At 52.4% G+C, this 24,406-nt stretch overlaps 1 protein-coding gene across 4 annotated transcripts; it reads right to left on the reverse strand.

The window, feature by feature from the left end:
- Nucleotides 1-9,780: 9,780 nt before the first annotated feature.
- On the reverse strand, nucleotides 9,781-23,387 carry IL9R (interleukin 9 receptor). Of its 4 annotated transcripts, none has more exons than XM_028111878.2 (9): nucleotides 23,241-23,387; nucleotides 19,026-19,154; nucleotides 18,608-18,719; nucleotides 18,298-18,476; nucleotides 17,709-17,854; nucleotides 17,106-17,310; nucleotides 16,476-16,584; nucleotides 15,235-15,319; nucleotides 9,781-13,780 (listed from the first exon to the last, which is right to left on the reverse strand). In XM_028111878.2, the coding sequence occupies exons 1-9, from the start codon at nucleotides 23,266-23,268 to the stop codon at nucleotides 13,310-13,312; spliced, it is 1,464 nt and encodes a 487-aa protein (XP_027967679.1). In that variant the 5' UTR covers nucleotides 23,269-23,387; the 3' UTR covers nucleotides 9,781-13,309. The 4 variants fall into 4 exon arrangements, with proteins under 4 accessions (XP_027967679.1, XP_027967678.1, XP_027967680.1 ...); XM_028111877.2 differs by having other exon boundaries at nucleotides 17,106-17,313; nucleotides 23,241-23,386; XM_028111879.2 differs by having other exon boundaries at nucleotides 17,106-17,313; nucleotides 19,026-19,139; nucleotides 23,241-23,384.
- Nucleotides 23,388-24,406: the final 1,019 nt, after the last annotated feature.

Genomic DNA, 24,406 nt, shown 5'->3' on the forward strand with positions numbered 1-24,406 from the left:
CTGAAATGCCAATTTTCCACAGTGCTCACCAAAAACTGGTTAGAACTGTGAAAGTGCGTGAAGGGAAGCCTCAGGAAAGTGGACTGGGGATGCCAGAAGGGGAGGCTGGCGGGGGGAGCCTGCCACTCAGGGTCAGTGACAGACCCAGCCTCAGAAGCCTCCACAGGAGAGACTCATCAGTCACAGGCCCCAAAGGGGAAGACGTAGGGTTCACCTCCTCCCAGAAATCCACCCTCCCTGCAGCTCAGCTCCCTCCATCACCCCGAACCCCTGCTTCTCTCCGGAGGACTTTCCTTCAAAACAACCCTCCCAACTTCCCCCACCTTCTCCAAGAAATACTGAACAGGTGACAGACCTGTTCTCTGACACACACACACACACACACACACACACACACACACACACACACCCGTGAGACACTGATGACAGACATCGAGGGAGACACACGGAGACGGGAAGACATCCTGTGCTCAGGGAAGAACCAACACTGTGAAAATATCTACTCTCCCCAAAGCCGGCTACAGAGTCGGCGCCGGCGCTACGGAACTTCCAGGACCGCCCCGACAGCCCTGAAGCCGGTGTGGACGCTGGACGGACCCGGCGGGAGCACGGACACAGCGGCGGGGGCCCGCTCCCTGCCCGCAGACCGCCGGGGGGGCCCCAGGAACCGAATCCATGCGGCGCATAAACACAGACGCATGGACCCCCGGAGCGGATCCGAGTCCAGAAAGGGGAGCCCCGACAGCCCCGCGCACAGCACCCCCGGGACCCCACGTCACCGCACACAAAGCCACGGAAAACCCACGGTCTACACAGCGCGCCCTTCCTGTGAGCAGGGACCCCCTCAGCAGTCCCCGCTCAGGCGGCTTCTCCTCACCTTCTCCTCCCAGGCGGGTCCTGAGAAGGCCGGGCTCCTGTCGGTGTGGAGGCGGTCCCACGTCCTCCCAAACCTCCACAGCGGGTCCGGAGGAGGAGGGACTCCTGGCACCCCAGGCAGAGATGAAGCCGCCTGAGCGCGCACGCGCCGCACGGGGTGGGCAGCTGGGTTCGGGCGCCCCCTGCGGCCAGTGGAGGCAGTGCAGGACTCGGTGCACAGTTCAGGGGAGGCACCGACCCCTTCCCCCGGGGCCAGCTGAATCCGATAAATTTTGGGGACTTTCTAACTGAAATGGAGTACAATATCCCGGCTTCTCCAGAAACACCTAAAGAACAATTACTTGGAAAGCATATAGAATAAAATGAAATGTAGACCAAAGCTTTACAACTTACACCAAAATTCACACCAAATTGTACATAAATTTAAAATGCACAACTATCAAATTATCAGAAAGAAAAGGAATCCACGTGACCTTGGGCTTGGTGATGAGTTTTTTTTTTAATGTTTTATTTATTTATTTGAGAGAGTGACAGAGTGAGAGGCGGGGAGCACGAGCTGGGCGAGGGCCAGAGGGAGAGGCACACTCCCCACTGAGCAGGGAGCCAGACGCGGGGCTCAATCCCAGAACCCCGGGACCACGACCGGAGAGGAAGGCAGGCGTTCAACCGACTGAGCCACCCAGGCGCCCCGGGCTTAGTGGTGAGTTTCAACACACAACACCAAAATCCAATCCAAAAAAGAAAAAAGAAATTATACTGTGAACTTTATAAAATTAACACCTCTACTATGAAAGACCTTGCTCAAAGAACTAAAAGACAACCCACAGACTGCAAGGAAATATTTGCAAAACACACACCTGATAGAGGATTTATATTCAAACCATACAAAAAACCCTCAGAACTCAACAATAAAAAAAAAACCCTAATTGACAATGGATAAATATCTGAACACATACCTGCACAAAGAAGACATACAAATACAAAATCAGCATACAAAAATATGCTCGACATCCTCTATCATTAGGAAATTACAAATTTGAACAACAGTGAGACAGCTCTCCTATTAGAAATGCTTAAGTCCAAAGTTTTTCCAAGGGAAAAACTGACTGTAGGTGATAGGGCAAAAGGTCTTCATCTTGATACGGAGAACAAAGGCAAAAGAAATACAGAAAAAAAGTGAATTTCCTTTGCAGCCTGATGAGGTTTTAGAATATAGGTGAGGTTCAGTGGGGGGAGGTTTGTCTCGAGCCGATGACCAAGAAAGAATTCTTGAGACACCTTTGATGCAAAATGGTGGCTTATTAAAGCCCGGGGACAGGACCTATGGGCAGAAAGAGCTGCTGCACAGGGGTCTTGAGGAGTGGGGATTATATACTGGAAGGTGGGGGAAGGAAAAAGGAGGTTTCCAAAGAACTTTCATACGCTAAAGAGGACCGACCTACAAGATACCAGAGGTCTTGCCATTGTCAAGTTAAGGTTGTTTTCCCCTCTAGCAAGGCATTAACATTGAGATAGTTGGGAGATTCCTGGAAGAATGTCACACAGGTCCCACTCGGGAGTGGGGGGTGGGGGGAGGTTGCAGGGTGTCAGCTTGTGCCTTGTCTTCAGCCAGCCTTCTGTTCCCTCGTCACAGCCCATTAACACATACTGAAGACAAGCAGGGTGATCTTCCTCCAGGAACTCAACTTCCTCCAGGAACTCAATACTGATACTTTGCCAAGGGCAAAAGGCAACCTTGGCTTAACATTAGCCTGACGACCAGGATCCTGTTAAGTCTTCTTCAACGTATAAAAATTCCCTTAGAAACTTTCTTCACCAGGGCGCCTGGGGGGCTCAGTTGGTTAAGCAACAACCTTCAGTTCAGGTCATGATCCTGGAGTCCCAGGATCGAGTCTTGCATCGGGCTCCCTGCTCAGCAGGGAGTCGGCTTCTCCCTCTGACCCTCCTCCCTCTCATGCTGTCTCTCTATCATTCTCTCTCTCTCTCAATAAATAAATAAAAATCTTTAAAAAAAAAACTTCCTTTACCTCCACCATCCCTCAAGATATATGTTAGCAATCATCCTCTAAACATATGGCCCACTGATATACATCTGAAGGTTTCATGACTTAAGGTTTTACTAGACAGTAGTAAATGACCCCTCAAGGTCCTGGAAACCTTGCTTCTGAATTCCTTAGAGACTTACAACGTCCCTAACCCCATCCCAACTTGAAAGTATATAATCAGTCACTCCTCACAATCCCAATGCAGCTTTTTCTGCCCATGAGTCCGGTTCCTGTGCTTTAATAAAACCACCTTTTTGGCATCAAAGACGTCTCAAGAATTCTGTTTGCTCCGGGACCCCACCTCACAATCCCAATGCAGCTTTTTCTGCCCATGAGTCCGGTTCCTGTGCTTTAATAAAACCACCTTTTTGGCATCAAAGACGTCTCAAGAATTCTGTTTGCTCCGGGACCCCAACATTTCACAACAATCCGACCTAAGAAACTTTGGAAATGAATGGAATCTGTAGACTAAGCTCCAAAAAAAAAAAAAAAAAAAATGTACTATACATAAACAATGGACTCTTTTTTTTTTTTTTAAGATTTTATTTATTTATTTGACAGAGAGAGAGAGAGCCCGCACAAGCAGGGGGAGCGGCAGGTAGAGGGAGAGGGTTAGGCAAGCTCCCTGCTGAGCAGCGAGCCAGTTGCGGGGCTGGGGGGGGGGGGGCCTCAATCCCAGGACCCTGGAGATCACGACCTAAGCCAAAGGCAGACGCTTAACTGACTGAGCCACCTAGGCACTCGTGGACTCTATCTTACAAAATTCTTTCTCATGGGGATAGTAGCTAACAATTCTGAAAGCACTACATCTATAACCTGGAGTGGAACAATGAACTAAATAAATGACAGGTGGTGGGGGCCAAGGGTTAAAAAGAAAACCACAGGCCGGAAATGGCCTGACAAAGAAATTTACTGATATACCCCTGTGTTTCCCTTAGGAGGGCTACCTTCCTAAAATGACACATTCATTGCTAATAATTTCTTTTTTTCCCTTCTCTCCCTGCCTTAAAAATCCTTTCCTTTCTTACAACTCGATGGAGATGCTATCTATTTGCTAGATAGGATGCTTCCAGAGTCATGAATCACTGAATAAAGCCAACTGGATCTTTCAATTAACTCAGGGGGATTTTGTTTCTTAACAAGTTTATCACCCTTGGAGTGGGAAGTTACAGATAGGCAAGGGGAAAAGGTCACAACCTCCACATGATAGTGGATGCAGTTGGAGATATCAGTATAAACTCATCTTGAGCTTCATATAGACAATCAACTGAGAAACTGTCAACCTTAAAGATAGAATTGCCAGTTATCTTCCCAGCAAAATGAGTTTCTTCGGGAAAAGCTGAGGAACTGCAATTCGGGACAAGAAAACTACGGCAAACTACAGGCAACTCCAAAAAGACAAAGGAAGGGTCAGTTTGTGTTGGGTTTAAATAGGAAATTAGGGAGTATTGTTGTAAACTGTTTTAAAAAAAGGCATCACTTAGGGGCGCCTGGGTGGCTCAGTTGGTCAAGTGACTGCCTTCGGCTCGGGTCATGATCCTGGAGTCCCGGGATCGAGTCCCGCATCGGGGTCCCTGCTCAGCGGGGAGTCTGCTTCTCCCTCTCACCCTCCTCCCTCTCGTGCTCTCTGTCTCTCATTCTCTCTCTCAAATAAATAAATAAAATCTTAAAAAAAAAAAAAAAAAGGCATCACTTAGACCAAGCTCTTTCTGCTGGTGTTGGCCCAAGTAGTGGTACGGGTGTCAGAGCCCCGCCTTCAGGCTTCCTGGCCCCACTTTAAGCAAGGTTTCCTTTATTTAATTTTCACTAGAATATACACATCTATTTCCTTGCATTGTCATCTGAGCAGATTTAGTTCCCGTGGTATATAAGTTTTTTTATGCCATTCTCCAGAAAAAGGGCTCTTGGAAGAGATGGCTGGCTCTAGGGGCTGAGACAGCGACTATAGGAGCCAGGATAATCCTGAAGTATCAGAAAATGAGTAAGTACCGGGCGCCTGGGTGGCTCAGTTGGTGAAGCGACTGCCTTCGGCTCAGGTCATGATCCTGGAGTCCCAGGATCGAGTCCCGCATCGGACTCTCTGCTCAGCAGGGAGTCTGCTTCTCCCTCTGACCCTCTTCCCTCTCGTGCTATCTCTCATTCTCTCTCTCTCAAATAAATAAATAAAATCTTTAAAAAAAAAAAAAGAAAATGAGTAAGTACCAATAATGAAAATCTACCAAGTTGAAATTAGGTCAAGGGAAACAGGAGACAACAGAAAGAGCCACAGCAGGAATAAATTTATCAACCAAACACCCTACTGCTGGAATAAAACCAACGCCTAAAATAACTACCCAGGTGTTCACACTGGTAAAAATAACTTATTACATAGACCTTTTTTTTTTTTTTTTGGTAATGAGTAGAAAACAATGCACAAGAATTCCAAATGCTTGATGGAGACACTCAACCACCCATCACAGAAGTGGAGCTAAATCCACAAAACATCTGACCATTCCTCCTCAACACCGTCAAGGTCACTGAAACAAGGGAAATCTCAGAAACCGTCAGAGCCAAGAAGAGCCTGAAGAGATGTGATGACCCCCTGTGATCATGTGATGCCCCACATGGAACCCTCGAGCCCCAAAGGCAGAACAGAGGGAAACCGGACACAATATGAACTTCGGTGAATAATAAGATTATCAGTATTGGTTCATTAACTGTGACAATTCAGGAAAAAAAGAGAAACAATAGAAATTAAAAGTCAAATAAGAGAGGGGCGCCTGGATGGCTCAACTGGTTAAGCATCCGACTCTGATCTCAGCTAAGGTCTTGATCTGAGGGTCGTGAGTTTAAGCCCTGCGTTGCCAGTTGTACTTAAAAGTTTAAAATTTTTTTTAAATCAAATAAGAGAACACTGGAAGCGCAGAGGAAATGGGTAATTTCCAAGTAAAAATGCACATTAGCAAAATGGACCCTGAGATAATGAAAATAGAAACAGACCAATGAGCATGAAAGGTCGCAGTAAGGCTTAGAAATCTCCCATCGGGGGCGCTTGGGTGGCTCAGTTGGTTAGGCGACTGCCTTCAGCTCAGGTCATGATCCTGGAGTCCCGGGGTCGAGTCCCGCATCGGGCTCCCTGCTCAGCAGGGAGTCTGCTTCTCCCTCTCCGACTCCCCCTGCTTGTGCACGCTCTCTCTCATTCTCTCTCTCAAATAAATAAATAAAATCTTAAAAAAACAAAAAAAATCTCCCATTGGAAAATTCCCCAGAAACAGATGGGTTCTAGTAAACACCTGAGTGTTCTGATTATAGTATCAAAGCAAACATTATTTTACGTACCATCACAAATGTGCTGCCAATTCAACTGTGACTTCCTCAACAAAAGAAAAAAAAATGGTTGATGAGTTTACTTCCATTAAAACCAGAAAAGTTAATTTTTAAGAAATTCAAGTTTGGTATAACTAATATATTTAAGCCTAAATAACGTGGTGATTTTTATCACACCTACTTCTCAATATGCATCCAACTGTCAACACCAGAACAGAGAGGACCTCGAGTGGGGCCCAGGGTGGCCAGGCCACTGGCCCCACACGAACCTGCTCCAGCCCCACGCACACTTGCAGCCAGTTGCTCTCAGTGCTTCTCCTCTCCAAGAAGCGGAATCTGTGAAAAGTACTATGGTATGCCATGGTTATGAAGGGCCAAAGCCCTGATGAAGGGACAATTCTGTAAGATATATCCTGCTGAAATGCTACAGGAGAAAGTACAAATAAACGCGTGAGAAAGTAGGACACCTAGGGTCCTGTGCTCGCCTCGGATGACACATCTCTGGGGAACCTGCCATGGATCTCCCTCCTGCGCCCCGAGGACCGTCTCTCTACTTTGTCCTCACAACCCCAAATTGTCTGGAAGCCGCGGACACCACCCACTCACAGTTTAGCTGTGGCCAGTTCACCTGCTCAGGAAAGGTCTGGGGAATCTCTGAAATTTAGAGTTCTGAGTATCTAGTGTCATAATTTGGAAATTCCACCTGAAATAGAGCCCACTGTTCCTGTCCCTTGGTAAGAAAATGTAAAGATGACAAAGAGCAAACTAGAAGGTAAATGTACAAAAGTCAACTGATATCAGGACTATGGTGTGAATGTTTGTGTTCCCCCAAATCCATGTGTTGGAATCCTAATGAAAAATGTGATGGTGTTAGAACAGGTTAGGGTGCCAGTGCCTTCCCTCCAAGTGAGGATAAAACAAGAAGTCTGCCATCAGAGACACCCTCATCTCAGACATGCACCCTCCAGAATGGTGAGAAATCAATTTCTATTGTTTATAAGCCACCTGGTCTGTGATATTTTGATAGCAGCCTAGATTGACTGAGGTGATCAGTAATGATGTATAGGACAAATTGGGATGTGAAATGAAAAAAAAAATTACATACGAAAATTAAGGTTCTTAAGTATAAATCTAACAATATACATAAAAATATTCACAAAACATTAAAACACAGATGAAGGAAATCAAACAACATATAAATAAATGTGCCTTGTGCCTCGGTGCATACGAGAGAGCAGGATGGGGCACCAGCAGCTCAGAGCGATCCGAGGAAATTTGGCCAGGGTTCCCTTCTTCCACCTCTGCTCAAATCCACGCAGTCTGATCCGGAAATACGGCCTCCATAGGTGCTGCCCTTGTTTCTGTCGGTTCGCCAAGGGCACTGGCTTCAGTAAGTTGGATTAAGTGAACCTCCTTGAATGGGTCATCCAGGATACCTGCCTCAACTGCAGATATCCAAGATACCCACTTAATGCCAATTCACTGTACATAAAATAAAAATACTTCAATTATGAAAAAAACATAGATAAATGCAAAGATATTCCTTATTCAGAAGCAATGCACTCAATATTGTTAAGATGGCAATTTTTTCTAATTTGCTCTACAGATTCAATGGAATCCCAACCAAATTCCCATCAAAGATATTGACAAACTATTTCTAAACCAAGACTAGCCGACATAAGACTCAAGACCTCATACGTGGATCCAAAGACATAGCATAGGGCACCTGGGTGGCTCAGTCGGTGAAGCGTCTGCCTTCAGCAGGGGTCATGATCCCTGGGTCCTGGGATCGAGTCTGGCATCGGGCTCCCTGCTCCGCGGGAAGCCTGCTTCTCCCTCTCCCACTCCCCCTGCTCATGCTCGCTTGCTCTCTCTCACAAAAATAAATAAAATCCTTTTAAAAAAAAAAACAAAGACAGTGTAAAGTTGCAAAAATGAAGAGAATGTGGTCGTGCTGAAGGGACAGATGAACAAAAATGAGCTGTGCCAACAGAGTCACCTAATTTGTCAGAGGGACAAGCACCCCAATAGTGAAAGGAAAGTCTGTTGCACAAATGGTGATAGAACAATGAGAAAACACATGGAGAAAAAAGGGATGTGAACACAGACTTTAAAATTACACAAAAATTTACTCCAAATGGTCCACACACATACATTTTTTTGAATGCAAAGCTGTGAAAATTATAGCTCTACACGACCTTGGGAGGGGCGCTTGGGCGGCTCAGTCGGTTAAGTGTCCAACTCTTGATCTCAGCTCAGGTCTTGATCTCAGGGTTGTGAGTTCAAGCCCTTCGCTGGGCTCCACGGTGGGCATGGAGCCTACTTAAAAATAAAAGAAAAACTAAAATAAGATAAAAAATAAAACATGCATGACCTTGGGTTTGGTGACGAGTTTTAAAACACCAAAGCCAGTCAATGAAAGAAAAAAATTGGTGATGTTTTACTTTAGTACAATGTAAACTATCTACTCTGTGAAAGATCCACTAAAGAAATGCCACAGATGGGGAGAAAATGTTTGGAAAACACATCTAAAAAAGGGACTTCTGTGCAAAATATACAAACTCCAAAATGAAAAGAGGACCAACAACCCAATTAAATATGAGTAAAGATCTGAACACACACCTCACCAAATAAGATATACAGATGACAAGTAAGCTTACAGAATAATGCTCCACATCACGTGTCATGAGGGAAAAGCAAATTAAAACAATGAGCTAGCACTGCATATCTAGAGAACATCTTCAGAAAAACAAACAGCGATAGCAACAGGAACTTGCATTCATTGCCGGTGGAATGTATAATGCTGCGGCCATTTGGGAAGACACTTTAGCAATTCTTTCCAAAACTACACATGGTCTCACCATGTAAGGCGATAATCACATTCCTGGGTGTTTAGACAACGGCTCTGAAAACATATATCCAAGCAAAAACCAGCCTGCAGTTATGTACAGCATCTCTCTTCAAAATGGCCAAATACTTTCCAACGAATCAGGATCTCCTTCAACAGGTGAGTGAATAACCAAGTGAAATCCATGCATGTGTGCAATGGAACACTATTCATCAACAGAAAGGAATGATCTATCGAGCCACGCCAAGACATGGATGAGTCTCACATGCATGTTACTGAGTGACAGAAGACAATCTGAATAAACTACATGCGGTACGATCCCATGTGTATGACATTTGGGAATGAAAAATTATAGAGATGGTAAAGAGCAGTGATTGAGAGTGGTGTGTGGGGTGAGGTGACGAGGAGAATAGGGTGCTGAAAGGAGGTGCCGATGGGCCAGGGGGAAGTGGTCGCCTCTGCTGGGGGAGATCTGCTAGGTGTGTGTGCATAAGTCTGGTCTGAAGTAGCAGTGTCCATGAGAAAAGTCCTTCTCACTCTAGGGGACAAGGGTCTTCCTCCATCACATGTGTCACTATTTCAGAACCAGTTCTTAGGGAGATTATTTGGAGGGAGTGATAACATATACATAACATTAAATTTTCTTTTCATTAATTTTTATTTTTAAAATTATGGTAAAATATACATAACATAAAATTTACCACTTTCACCATTTTTTTAAAAGATTTTATTTACTTATTTGACAGAGAGAGCAAGAGAGCACAAGCAAGAGGAACACTAGAGGGAGAGGGAGAAGCAGGCTCCCTGCCAACCAGGGAGCCCGATGCAGGGCTCGATCCCAGGACCCTGGGATCATGACCTGAGCTGAAGACAGATGCTAAACCATCTGAGCCACCCAGGCGCCCCATTTTCACCATTTTTAAGTGAATAAAACTAGCTTCCATTTTTTAGAGAGCAGCCATTTTCATGGGTGTGAAGTGGCATCTCATTGTGGACTTCATTTTCATTTCCCTGATGTCTAAGGATCTTTTCAATGTGTTTGTTGGGGTTGGACTAGGCAGTGACCTATTGTGTAGGACACCAAATACCATGCAGAATTTAAGAAAATATTTGGGAATGGAATATCAGCTATGAGTTTAGGATCCAGAATATATAAAGAGCTCTTACAACTCAACAATACAAGGACAAGCAACCCAGTTAAGAAATAGGACAAGCAACCCAATTAAGAATAGGCTTGTCTCCAAAGAAGATACAGGAGTAGCACATGAAAAGATGCTCAACATCACCAACCATCAGGGAAATGCAAGTCAAAATCACACTAAGGCACCACCTTATACCAGTCAGAATGGCGATTTAAGGGGCCCGTGGCTGGCTTACTCAGAAGAGCACATGACTCTTTTTTTTTTCTTTTAATGTATTTACTTAATTTAGAGAGAAAGAGAGAACAAGTGGGAGGGGCAGAGGGAGAGGGAGAGAGAATCCCAAGCGGACCACGACAAGTGCGGAGTCTGATGCGGCACTCGATCGCACGACCCCAAGATCATGACCTGCACCAAAACCAAGAGTCGGACACTTAACCGACTGCGCCACCCAGGCACCCAGCCATGGGACTCTTGATCTCAGGGTCGTGAGTTCAAGCCCCACTTTGGGTGTAGAGATTACTTAAATAAAGAAACTTAAAAAAACAAAACAAATTAAAAAAAAAAAAGGACACTAACAATAGTTGGTGAGGATGTGGAGAAATTGGAATGCGAGTATATAACTGATGGAAAATGTTGAAGTCACTGTGGAGAACAGTTTGGCAGTTGCTCAAAAATTCTAAACATGGAGGGGCGCCTGGGTGGCTCAGTTGGTTAAGCGACTGCCTTCGGCTCAGGTCATGATCCTGGAGTCCCGGGACCGAGTCCCGCATCGGGCTCCCTGCTCAGCAGTGAGTCGGCTTCTCCCTCGGACCCTCCCCCCTCTCATGCTCTCTCTCTCTCTATTTCATTCTCTCTCTCAAATAAATAAATAAAAAATCTTAAAAAAAAATTCTAAACATGGAGTTACCATATGATCTAGCAATTCCACTCCTAGGAATATACACAAAAATATGGAAAACAGGTATTGAAACAAAAACTTTTACATGAGTATTCCCAGCAGCGCTTCTCACGACAGAGAAAAAGTAGAAACAACCCAAATGTCCAACAGAAGGGTGAATAAACTAAATGTGGTCCATCCACACAACGGAATAACATTTAGCCACAATAAGGATTGGGGTGCCGATACTGCAAAGTGGGTGAACCTCAGAAACACTACGTTGAGGGAGAAGGCTGTGCAGAAGGTCACATAGCGTATGACGGCATTTATACAAAATGTTCAGAAGCGGTGAATCCACAGAGAAAGGAGGTAGGCAAGGGGCTGCATAGGATAGGTCAGGTGGAGGGCCCAGTGGGGAGTGCCTGCTTAACAGGAAGGGGATTTCCTTTGGGAGTGAGGACGGTTGGACAATATTATGCATGTACTAAATGTCACTGAATTATACACTTTAAGAGTTATGGTTAAATTACGTGGATTTCACCACGTTGAAAAACAAAGAGGGGCTGGCTCAATCAGTGGAGCATGGGATTCTTGATCTTGGGGTTGTGGGTTCAAGCCCAACACTGGGTGTAGAGATTACTTAAAAATAAAAAAAATATGAAAAACAAACAAACAAAGAAACCATTGCACATCTTCCCTTGCCCGGGAGAGTCCCCTTCCCTGACGGCCCTTCTGTCTGATCTTCCAGGCCCTCCACAGTCCAGCCAGCCACATTTTGGACACTTGAGCTCCAGCCTCGCCATGCCCCCAACCCCTCGAAACACCAGCCACATCAGGATTTCAGTTCCCTGTCACCTGCTCTCTGACCCCTTCAGTGCCCAGTACTCAGCGACTTCCTCATCCCAAGGTCTTCAAACCTTGCTCTGCTGCACACCGGATCTCGGCACATGGTGGCCAAGGGTTGTCTCATCTCTAAAAGGGGAACGCTAGCATTTCCTGGGCACGGAGGTGTGCAGGTGACTTGCTCAGGTGAACTCACAGCAACACAAGGAGGTATTGTTCGTCCTGAAGGGGCAGGCGTGGCTCACCTACCATCACACAGCCTCCAAGGGGCCGCAGGCTCACGCTCCGGCCCAAAGCCAGGTCTCTGGGTGCCACAGAGAGAAAATGTGTGACTCACAGGAACAACGTCTCTGGCCACACAGAAGAGGCGTCCCAGCTGTGGGGGTCACTTGTCACATGCAGGTGGCCTAGGTTCCCCGGGAACCCAGCCAGAGGAGCCACACAGATGCTGCCGTAATACCCCAGCCCAGGGCTCCCCAGGGGTTGGCCCCAGGAAGTGGATTCACGCTATTTTTTTTATCCTTGGTTAGAACTGAAGATGCCTGCACCTCACTTCCGTCCACACCCCTCCCGTTCTCTACATGCTAAAAATACATTCTGGGTCCTGCCTCACCCCTTCTGACCACCACCTGGCTCCACTGAGGCTCCCCACAAAACCCCGGGGGCTCCACAGGCACGCAGAGGGGAGGGGGTGCCTGTCTGACGCAGAGGGGGCCTTTGCCTGGGGAACCTGGGGCCACAGGTGCTTTTTTCTGTGCAGACCGCAGGGGTCAGCAGAACCCCACGGGGAGACGCCCTCTCTTATCTGGGCACCCAGAGAGGGACCAGCCTCCATTTGATCCTCCCTTTTGAACATCAGCAGCTCCCACCCTGGAAAGCCCAAGAGCAGACAGACCCCATCCCCCTGCACCTCCCCTGGGCCCCTCTCCCGGCCAGCAGCCAACTCTTGTCATCTCAGTAGGAGAGGTACTCAGGAGGGCACGGAGTGAGGTCACAGCACCACCTCATCTGTGTCTGCTGGGAGCAAGCTGACCCTTTAAGGGGGTGAGGGCAGAACAGGTGTGGGGCTAACACCCCCTGCTCTGAGGGGAAGCGATGGAGTCAGAGGGCAGGGAGGGAAGTGGTGGACCCGGAGTGGGGGCTGGGTAGCAGGATGCTGAGGGGAGGGGACGGAGGAGGGGTCGCCTGCCTGCCCACCTCCATCCGGACAGGAGGTCTGTGCAGGGGCTCCATTCTCAGAGAAACTTTAGTCCATTTTCCACAAAATGGACTTTATGCAGCTGGCCCAAGTCAGGGTCGCAGGTCAAACCCAGTAGGAGCGAAGAAAAGGCCCGGCGGTCCTCACAGGACGCATGCAGCGGGGTCTTGCCTCTCACTGTGACTGACTCCCCCCAGGACTACTTCCTCGCCAGGTGTCCAGATTCTGCTGGTCACAAGGAAGGCCACGGGCCGAGGCCGGGCTGTGCCCGGAGCTCTGGGTGTTTCCTGGGAAGGTGGAGGGGTGGCAGCCCCCGGAGCAGCCCAGGGCCCAGTAGTCACCACTGCTGCCCTCTGACTGTGGGGAAGCTGGCCTGCTGGGGCTCGCGGGGGCCCAGTCCTCCTGTGGCAGGTAGGGAGGTGGCCGCCCTCTCTGTTCCACGTGCCCGGCTAGCAGCACCGCCCCAGGGAGGCCGGAGCCAGGGCCCTCCTCCTCTTCCTCCAGGGCCACTGACTGCCAGGGATCCACTGGGTCGTAGGTCAGCCACGCAATGGCCTCCTGGACACCAGACTCCGAGGCTCCTCGTGGGGAACCGACACAGTCCTGGCTCGGCAGCAGACCGGTTCTGTGGGCCCCTATCCAGGTCTAGAACAGACAGCGTGGGGGGGAGGGGGTGGGAAGGGCTCAGGCAGCGTGTTCGGGACTCTCCCTGGAAGCAGCCTCCCCTCCTCCTCCAGGAAGCTCTCCTGACATCCTCACCCAGAGTCCAAGCAACAACTGTGCTTGGAACATTCTATCTTGCCCGCCATGTGCCAGCCCACCCTCAGCCCAGGACCCCGGGTCCCTTCAGGACTCTCAGCAATCCCCCACCTCCCTGCTTGGTGCTCACAGCAGCCTGACACAGGGTACAGGTGGTGACAGGTGCCGAGGACAGAGAAAATCCCTGGTTGCTGCTCCAGGCACTCCCACCAGCTACAGATGCTGGGCACCCTCTCCTGGACCACACACACACACACACACACACACACACACACTGGGAGATGCTGTGGGAACGGCACCTTTGGGCTGAGGGCAGCAGACCTGGACCCCTCCATGGAGCCACAGGAGGCCCCCACCTCCCAAAGGAAAGTATTTCCTAGGTGGGACCAGGAACCCCCACCAAGCGGACCACACATACCTCACCCTCTGTCTGCCCTGATCCCTGAGAGCCGACCCGTGGCTACAGCCCACCACCCGAGGGGTCTAAGTAGCCTGGCGGGTGACATGGGTCTACAGAAGACGGCTGGGTGCGTGCAGCCCAGATGACACATTCCAAGAGGATCACCTCAGGGGTCTTGACAGCGACAGCCCGTCTGGGAGAAGGAGGTGGCCTCCACCAAGGACAAAATGCTCAACTTTAAGCTTTGAGTTATACTTTTGGACAACAATCTTGAAACCTGGGCTCCCTTTTTAAATTTTTTTCTGGGCTCCCTTTTGAGAGACACAAGGGGGAGGCAGGGGGATGAGGAAGGACCCCAGGAAGCGTATCATCCCATCCTCTGCCCACAGTGGGGAACCCGGGACCACCTGGGGGAGCTTCTCCCCGCCCCCTCCCACCCAGGGGCCAGGAGCCACTAGACCAGTGGGAAGGGCAGGGGTCTGATGCCCCACAAAGGGGGAGATGGGGAGTGTGCCAGCATGCTATCCGTGAGGACCAGGAGGGGCCAGGCACTCCCCAGTGACCCCCAGAGCAGGAGCCCACAGGCCACTGAGGGCCCCAAGGACAGCACGAGCACCAGACCCTCCCCACAGACGCCTTCAGAGAAGAAGCCAGGATGGGACAGGCGGCAGTTTGCACTATAACAGGACCATATACCTCACAGGGGCTGCTACCCCAAGACAAAAAGAAACCCGCAAGACAGAATAAAGCTAATTGTTCTGATGCATTTGAGACACAGTGTGTAAATTTAAACCCACTACGTATACCAAAAAAGCTCAAAGCGCTGACAAAGGCCCCCATACTAGCCCCCAACTCTCACCCGAAGCCCACATCCTGGGCAGGCCAGACACTTGGGTGACCCCGGCCCCGCCCCAACCCCTGCCGTGGGCTGTGCACGCACCTGGAAGTCCCCATTGTGCACACTGTAGAGGGACTGGAAGAAGGCCCCTGGAGAGGGCACGTTGCAGTAGAAGCTCCTCTTCACCCTGAGGCCAAGAGAGCACAGCTGGAGGCCTCTGCACACCCAAGGAGGGGTCCTCTGAGGCCCCTGCGGGAGCGTCACCCCCATCCTGCCTCATCTGTGCCGATGCCCCTTTTGCCTCTTACTGGGTCCAAACCTGTTCTCGGGGCGAAACCCAACATGTGCCCCTGCGGCCTCCCGGGCTAAAGACCGCGTACAACAGACTTACACCAAGACACGCGTCCGTTACGGGGTGAGGCGCGATGGTGGGTTTAAGGCCACAGGTGTCCTCCTCCTGAGCAAGGGAGCCACGGGCCCTCCCACAAGGAGGTGGCCCAGGGCTCCAACCCAACAGGTCCAAATCAGCCTCACCAGCTTCCCAGGGGAGGAAGGGGCCCCTCCAGGTCCCCACCTCGCCGATCACCGGTCCTAGCTCATCTGCCCCCTCGGCTTCTCTTCCTAAGTCCTGGTGGCTCCCTCCACTTTGCTCCCTCTCTGCTTCCCCCGCCGTCTCCAGCCAAATCTCCGCCCTCTGGACACCACCACTGGCCTCCCGGTGGGTCCTCCCCATCTCCCTGTACCCCCAAACTCTATCCTCAAAATACAAACCAGATCTTGTCGCACACTGTTTCCCATGCTTCATCTGGCCAGCATCAACACCCCCCACCCTCAGCCCCCAACACCCCCACCCCCCCACCCCCACCCCCACCCCCACCCCCCACCCCGCTCCCTTAGGCCAACTTCCTCTCATCCTTTCTGCTGCCAGTCCGCACCTGGTCGGTCTCCTACGGGCCCCCTCCTACAACCTGACATGAGTGATTTACTCCAAATGGGCCCTGTGTCTGTTTTGTACTCTGGGGTGTTCACCAGGGTCCTGAGCACAGGACTGTGTTTTCATAGGAGGCATTTAAAAATCAGCAAACCACAGAGCACCTCCAGAGGCAGGAGATGAGGACCTTGGGTGACTTGGCCCCAGTGACTCTGGGTCCCTCTGAGCCTCTTTGGGGCCCTACTGCCCACAACACACCTGACAAGTGGGGACTCTCCACAGGTCCAGGGCAGAGGCTTAAAAACCCCCATGCCGTCCAGGACCAGATAGGAGGGGAGGGATGGCTGGTTTGGCCCAAGATGCCCCACCTACCACACACACACACACGTGCACACACACCTGGGCTACCGACCTGGGTGAAACCTTGAACACGAGGTAGGTCAGGCTGGTCAGCAGCAGAAAGAGAGGTACGGCAACAAGGGTACTGCTGTTGGGCTGCCCCCAAGGTGAGAACAGGGGGCCTGCGGGCAGGAAGGGCCCAGGCTTGTGAGCCTCCCTGGCACCGGGACATTCCCCCAAATCCACACAGCAAAGCCCCCACAGGAGTGCCCTGGGCCACAGTGGAAATTTTCTCATAGACCACAGGGGTTGTGTCATGCCTGCTCATGAATCACCCCCACCCCTGGGCCTCACCTCCTCCATCTGCAAGGTCATCAGGGTCAGTCACCCTCCCTAGCAAGTCACAAGGGTCAGCCCAGCCCTCCCTAGGGAGGTGAGACCATGTTCGGTCTCCAGAGATGGAAGCAGAGGCCCGGCGTGCCACCCTGGGCCACACTCACTCCCAGGGACAGACAATGGCTACAGGTTCCAAGAAGCCCAACGCTTGGCAGGTGTTTGTTTCCTCCTTAAAAATCTCAGATCTCCAGGGGAGAGTGGTCATTCGGGGCAGGACCGCCTCAGGGAGGGGGCTCCGGGAGGGTGGAAGGGGGGGCACGCTATGACACACGAGGGAGGAGAGGCCCTCTGGGAGGGAGACCCCCACCTCGGGCAGGGCTCTGGGGAGAGGGGAAGCACACAGACTGGCTCCATTCGCTCCACTGGCCCGCATAGCTCTGCTCCTCCACCATTTCATCCTCCGGGGTGGCCATCTGGACGCGCAGGCGGGCCTCATAGCTGGAACCGGGGTCCAGCTCGGCAGCCTCGAGGGTGAGCCAGGTCACCCCGGCAATGTGAGCCCTGTGCCGGGCCTGCTGTGGGGTAGAGGACAGTTAGCAGGTGCGGAGAGTGGGACAGGGTCCATCGGCCCTCAAGAACACACAGGTACACGTACAAACGACCACGCCCAGGCACGTGGGCACATGCACCCATGCTCGCCACCCAGGCCCGTAAGCACACACACTCACAATCCCCGTGCACACTGACGCAGGTGCACGGACAGGCTCACTACACTCCCACTCCTATACATAGGCATAGCCTGTGCACACTCACCTCACATACAAACACACGTGTGTACAGTCACGCTCCTAGCTCTGATCACCCCCCCTCCTCATTAGTCCAAGTTGACACCCTCCTGAGTGGGAGGGGGTGGCCCCGAGCTGCCACTCCCAGGAGAGAGAGGCCCCTGGAGTAGTCGGCCCAGCTCTACCTCCCAGGCCTCTTCCTGCTTCTTGAAGGCCAGCTCGTAGCTGAGGAGGGAGGTCAGGGGCTCCAAGGCAGGACTGACGCTCCAGGTCAGGACACAGTAGTCAGAGCTGACATTGCTCTGTAAGTCGGAGGGAGGGTCCAACTTCACTGAAACAGAGTGAGGCTCCATGAGGCTGTGTCTGTCGGCATGCCCAGGACTGCAGGGTCTGAAGGGTGCTGGGGGGCCTCACTAGCGGGCAGGTCTCTGTCTCCCAGAGAGGCCGCGGGTGGGACAAGAGCCCCTGCAACCAGACAGGGTGATTTTCCAATCGTGCCTGTCTCTTCCTTCATAAGCTCCTGCTGGAAGTGCTTTCCCAGGGTCTTACTGGAGTCCTTCCTGCTGTGACTGAAGTGCATTTCAACCCCATCTCTCCAGCAAGCAGTGGGCCCTCCCCTCCCAGGGGCCCAGCTTGCTCCCAGCCCTGGGGTCTCTTCTTAGTCGGGACACAGAACTTTCACTGGGCCGTGCAGGTTAAGGGCAATGGGACCTTGCCCCCCAATCCCTATAAGGCCAGGATGTTCCCTGTCAAGGCACCCAGACCAGGCCTCACCATGTCTCCAGGGCAGGTACTGCGGGTCCACCAGGCTGACCTGCTCCCTCCCAGAGACGTAACGGTGGAAAGTGATGGTGAAGTTGTCTGAAGGCACAAGCACTTCCTCGGGCGGCAGCACCAGGGTGCACTCACCGGCCCGGAAGACACATCTATGCTTGCTGCCCGGTGCGTGGTTGCTGGAAAGGATGTGTGTTGGCACCAAGGGGCCAAAGCACCAGAGGGCCACCGCACCAGCCCAGCCCTTACCACTGCTACCATGGGGCTCCCACCCTCACGTTCCTCATGAAGCCTGGCCCTCCAACCTCACCTGGTAAAGAGAAGCCAGGGACTGGGGCCCTGACCCAGCTCTGGGGCAGACCAGTGGCAGTCAATCCTTAAGATGTTGTTGCTGAGGCAGGTGAAAGATCCAGCCCCGAGCCCTGGGAACAGTGATGGTTTAGAGCCCACAGTGGCTGCTTCAGGGCAGGGTTAGGACCTGCGGCTGACACTCTGACAGGGCAGCCCCCCAAGAATGATCCCAGGAAAAGGCATCAAGGGCAGGGCTGGGAGTTGATGGGCTCTGACCCCTGAGGCATGGGTGGGAATGAAGTCCAGGCTGGTCCCTGGAGGACAGGCCCCAGCACGGTTCCAGCCAAACCCTTCCCTGTGGAGTGAGACAGATGACAGCCCCGCCCCCCAAGCTCTCCACCAACGCACCTCACAAGACACTAGTGCCCAGCCCTCACCTCCTCCTTCTCCTTTGATGGAGTCTCCCAAGCCCACCCAAGAGCCGAAGCAGGTGCAGATCAGGAGCCAGGTGCTCAACTCTCGCATCAGGGCCTCACTCTCCAAGGTCCATCCTGCAAGGGACTGGGCTGAGGGCACCCCCCATGAGATCCTCCTCCCCAGGGGGGCTGCTCCCTGTGGGGCATGCTCCCCATGAGATCCTCCCCATGAGATGCTCCCCAGGGGGGCTGCTCCCTGTGGGGCATGCTCCCCAGGAGATCCTCCCCAGGAGATGCTCCCCAGGAGGGCTGCTCCCTGTGGGGCATGCTCCCCATGAGATCCTCCCCCAGGAGGGCTGCTCCCTGTGGGGCATGCTCCTCATTGAGAGCTCTGAGCAGGTCACCACCTATACCCTCTCCATGTCCCATCTCAGGGATTGGGCACCACTGCCTGAGCTGTACTCCTAAGAAACTGAAGCTCAGAAAGATCCATATGGCTACAGTGTTATAGCATGGTGCCCTGAAAACCAGATCTCATGGTGGGCTCTGGACTCTGAGCCACCTATGTGTGTGAGTCGGCCTAGAAGGCTCCTCTCTGGGATGGGCATCCTCTGCCAGCACAGAACCCCGGTCGCTGGGCCCAGGTCCCGTCACACAGGGAGGCAGGGTCACGGGAACCCTGTGCCGACTGTGTAGCATGCCTCATATGCTTGAGTTCCCACAGCAGCTCTGTGAGGTGGGGAGACGGTCCCAATTACAGACAAGCAAGCTGAGTCCCAAGGAGGGCAAACGCCTTGCCCGGGGTCAAAGGCCAACATCTACACATCCTCTCTCCCTGCTGTATCCTTAAATAAAGACCCATTCCAGTGTTCTGACTCAGGACTACATAGGAGGATGGCGGTGGGGTGTCCATGCAACAGACAGCACTCCCTAAGCTCTGTCGGCCGCACCCCTGTTCTGAGCCACCTGCCCTGCGAGCGGGAGCACCTCAGGGGAGCAAGGCTCACGGTGCTGGAGGGCCAGCCTGAGCAACAGGATCCCTGGGGGGGACTGGAGGTTAGCTGGAGACAAAGGGGCTGGGTGTTAGGAAGTGCCTGGGTGCAGGGAGGCTGTTGACGTCCTATCACCCCATTTGTAGCTCCAGATGGTGCGCTGATAGTTCCTAAGCAGGAAGCAGGGCCAGCCTGGTTACGCAAGCCTGATGGGTGATAAGGAGGCAAAAAAACAGCAGATGTGCTCACAGACCACAGCACGTAAGCCCTCGAGGAGCGTGCACACACTCAGGCAGCAGACAGCACCCCAACGCCCAGCAGCCTATCCGTGCACCCATAGGACAGATCTCCATTAAGATCCAGGCTCAGGAAGACTGCACCCTCATCATCCGGCACCACCAGCCACAGCACGGGAGGCTGCAGCAAGTTTACCCCAACAGCATCTGCCCCTTCCCGCACAGTGATTGGGTGGAGATGACAAAGCAGCCTGATATCAGCCCACGGTCAGGGTGTATGATGACAGAAGCAGAGTGAGCACCAAGATCTGGAGGGCCTGAGGCACGGCAGGCACTCCCCGGCTGAAAGCGGACCCAGGCCCCGGGTGGAGGGACCCTTCTGTCTCTGCAGAACTGAGCCAGCCCTGTCACAGCCCAGGAGCGGATGGTTCGAGAGCATGGGGTGGGGTGGCTCCAAGCTCAGCAGGCCCCAGGGCAGTGACGACCGAGAGCTACCAGGGCCAGGACCCACTCCGGGTGAGCAGCAGAGACCGACACAGGGCTGCTTCCCCTCTGAGAACTCTTTCCACAGAGAACACTTCTGCATCTGCAAAGTGAGCTGGGCAGGGCGGGCCGCCACCCCCCCCCCCCGCCCCCGGTGTGGAAGCCAAGACCAGGGGCAGCAGCAACTTGCCCAACACCGGCACTTGGTACCTCTGTTCTTGGCACATGTCCAACCAGTTACCACACAAGCCCGGGAGCTACCCACCTCGCCCAGGGCACCACTGGTCTGTCTTTCCTTGGGGCTACCCACATCCTTGACAACAGACACTAGGCCAGACGGTATGGAAACCTTCATCCACATACCCCTGGTGCTGGAACAGGCCCTGGGATGACACCAGGGAGACCTAATCACAGCTCAGACAACACCAATCTTGCAGGATGGCTGTCAGAGCAGGAGGACCAAAGCCAGTGTCTCCCCCTAGGGACAGTCCTGCTGGGGAGCATGACTGACGCCACCACCCAGCAACCCCCTCCTCAGGTCTGTGGACACTGCCTTCAGCCCATCTCAGGACCCATCTCCTCCGTGACCTCAGGGTCAAGGTCTGGCCATGAGGTCTGACCGCTAGGGCCTTGCAGCTGGACCCCTGCATCAGAACCCACACACACTGCCAGACCCAGCGGCAGGTCTCCGCAGACACAGCCCCTCACCCTCCCGGCCTTCACACCCTGAGTACTCACCTGATGCCAGGGGACTCCCTGCCGGAGCAGGGCGCCCTTGGTAACACGCCCTCCAAGCTGGCTTCATGCCAATTCCTGCATCCACTTAACTGTCCCGGCCTACACACACTCTATTTTTAAGGGAGTGACATCCATCAAATTCCCTCCAGAGGAATGGAGGTTGCTCTTTCAGTGCACACTTATCTAGCACTTTCTTCTCTCCACTGGGGAAGGAGGAAGAAATTCAGACCCTGGCTCCCAAGAACCAGATACATGAGGACATGGGGATAGTGATAAAAAGTGGGAAGGAGGTGGAAGCAGGAGTCCCCCCTCCCACCTCTAGGCCACACAAGTGCACGTGGGCAACCCTAGTGCCGGTGGGAACTGCCAGTACTGTTGGCAGAAAGGGCATGAAGACTGAGCTTCCTAGAGCGATGCGGACGGCGGGCAGGAGAGGTGGAGGCAGAAGGCCGGATGGGGTGAGTGCAAGCAAGGTGCAGAGAAGGCTGAGGGAAGGGAAAGGTGGCCCAGGGAGCACCTTCCACATGCTTCCTGAGAGGGGTGAGCAGGAGGGGCGGCCGCACCTGGAAGGCACACGTCTGGGGGCCGAGGAGATGGACAAGCTGGGCCCAGACGTGCCTCAGGTGGACAAAGGCACGGACAGGGGGTGGGCCCCAGGGCAGAAGGAAGAAGAGAGCTGAGGATGGAGGTCCGAGGGGCATAGACAGAGGGGGTCCAATGGAACTCCCTTGGGGTCCCCTGCGGGTCTAATCTCCGTCACACTGTCCCCTCTGCCTGACTTCCTTCTGGATCATGTGCCTCTTCCTTCATGAAGTCCTCCTGAGCCCCCCAGTGTCTCTGTGGCCAGACCAGACACCCCCTAGCAAGGCCAGTCAGCTCAGGAAAGGAGCAAGGGAGCAAGTAGTGCTGTGGGAAAGGTCTAGAATAAGGGTTCTGGAGGGCCTGGGGGCGAAAGGGAGGAAAATGATGCACCTGCTCTTCCCGCACCTGTTAACTGACCTCCTCTGCCCAGAAACCCCCTCACAGCCCCTTTGCAGCCGTGTCAGCAAAGCTCACTGTTATGCTACCTCTTAACACCAGGCTCTTCCAGGGCAAGACCCGTCCAGTTTACATTGTGCCCCCTGCACCTAGCCCCAACAGGAAAAGAAGTGCATCCTGAACACCCCTACAGATGCTGATCGTGCCTCTAGACAGTGTTATAGGTCCAGACCCCTGGGAAGAGGGCTCTGGGACGTTACTTGAGCACACACCCTCACCTCCCCTTCCTCTGCTTGGCCGAGCTGCCCTCCCTTCTGGGATCCCACCCTCACCTGCTGCCCGCCCACAGCTCCAAGGGGGGGATCCCCGGACTCTGGCTCCTCTTCTGCCTGAAGGCCCCGCATGGACATGGGGGTTTGAAGGGGTTTTGCCAGCCTCACGACCTGGACCTCACCTCCACTCCGGGCCACCACAGCTCAGACCATCTGGCCCCAGGACGAGCCCCCGCTCAGTTACTGAGGAAGCAAAGTCTCTTCCACACCGAAAAACGCTGCCTAACAAACTCAGTACCCTTCCCTCTGCCCAGCAATACTCAGGCCTGGAAGCAACAGCCTGTCATTCTTCTGCAAATATGGCCAACATGCTGTCTCTGGGAGACACCCAAGCCCAGGACACTGGAGGAGGTAAGACCAGGGTGATGCCCCTAACGGCTTCCAAGGTTCATCCCCAGGCTCTTCCCAGGGCCCAGGGATGGCAGGCAGTCCGCCCTCTCTGCCACCAGCTCAGGCTGACTTGATGGCCAGACTTACCTTCCCAGATGCATCTGCTGGGCTCCATGGCAAGTCTGAGGGGCCCCCAACCCTCCAGACCTGGAGGTGACTGTCCCTGTGTTTGCAGCAAAGCCTCTGATCCTGATTCAGGATATAACTGCAGTGAGCAGTGACGTGAGCCTCCCACGGCAGGCTTACACAGGCCGCCCACATCTGAAACCACGACGCAGAGCACAGCAGTTGTCCCAAGGGGGCTGAGAGACAACTACCACCACTAACCCTAACCCCGGGGATTAGGAGGTGGGATGACCCTTCATTCCCCACAACATTGAAGGTTGCTAAACATGGACTCTGGGGATCTGTCCATTGATTGGCAGAGTGTGTGCTGTATTCCTTCCAAGAAACACCCCTGGAGAGGGTACTAAACACAAAACTGATGTACTCTCATTTAAAGAAAAACAAATAATACAGAATAAAAAATGAGTCCCCTTTATCTCACCCCAGAGGGAGCCTCTGTGAGAAGTTAGGCGCAAGTCCTTCCGGACAAAGACGAAGCACAAACAAACGCACGTTTTTACTGGGCTCATACTGTGCTGAGCTTTGAGCTTTGTAGACTTCTTGTTCCTCTGGCTATTTTCAACATCCTTCTAGGTCAGCACATAAAAACCTTTAAGGGTAGCACATGCCATGGTTCAATAATCCTACTGATAAGACATTTGGATTGCTGCCTATATATGCTATTTTTATTTTTTGAAACAGGACATGTAACATTATGTTAACTTCCAGTGCATATATGCAATTTTAAACAAAGGTAGTAAACAATCCTGGGCATGGATCTTTAATCACCAGAGTGAGTACCTCTGTACAAATAATCCTAGGGGTGGAACTGTGGGGTCTAAAGTTCAGCATTTTAATGGGGCGCCTAGGTGGCTCAGTCGTTAAGCGTCTGCCTTCGGCTCAGGTCATGATCTCAGGGTCCTGGAATCGAGTCTCATTGTCGGGCTCCCTGCTGGGCAGGGAGCCTGCTTCTCCCTCTCCTACTCCCCCTGCTTGGGTTCCCACTCTCGCTGTGTCTTTCTCTGTCAAATAAATTTTAAAACTCTTTTTAAAAAAACAAATAAAGTTCAGCATTTTAAAATACTGATACTACCAAGTGGCACTGCAAAAACGTACCAACTTCTACTCTTACCAGAAGTTTAAGAATG

The sequence above is a fragment of the Eumetopias jubatus genome, unplaced genomic scaffold (genome assembly GCF_037043125.1).
Source record: "Eumetopias jubatus isolate StellerSeaLion01/CBP00866 unplaced genomic scaffold, mEumJub1_p1.0 scaffold_12, whole genome shotgun sequence".
Lineage (NCBI taxonomy): Eukaryota > Metazoa > Chordata > Mammalia > Carnivora > Otariidae > Eumetopias > Eumetopias jubatus.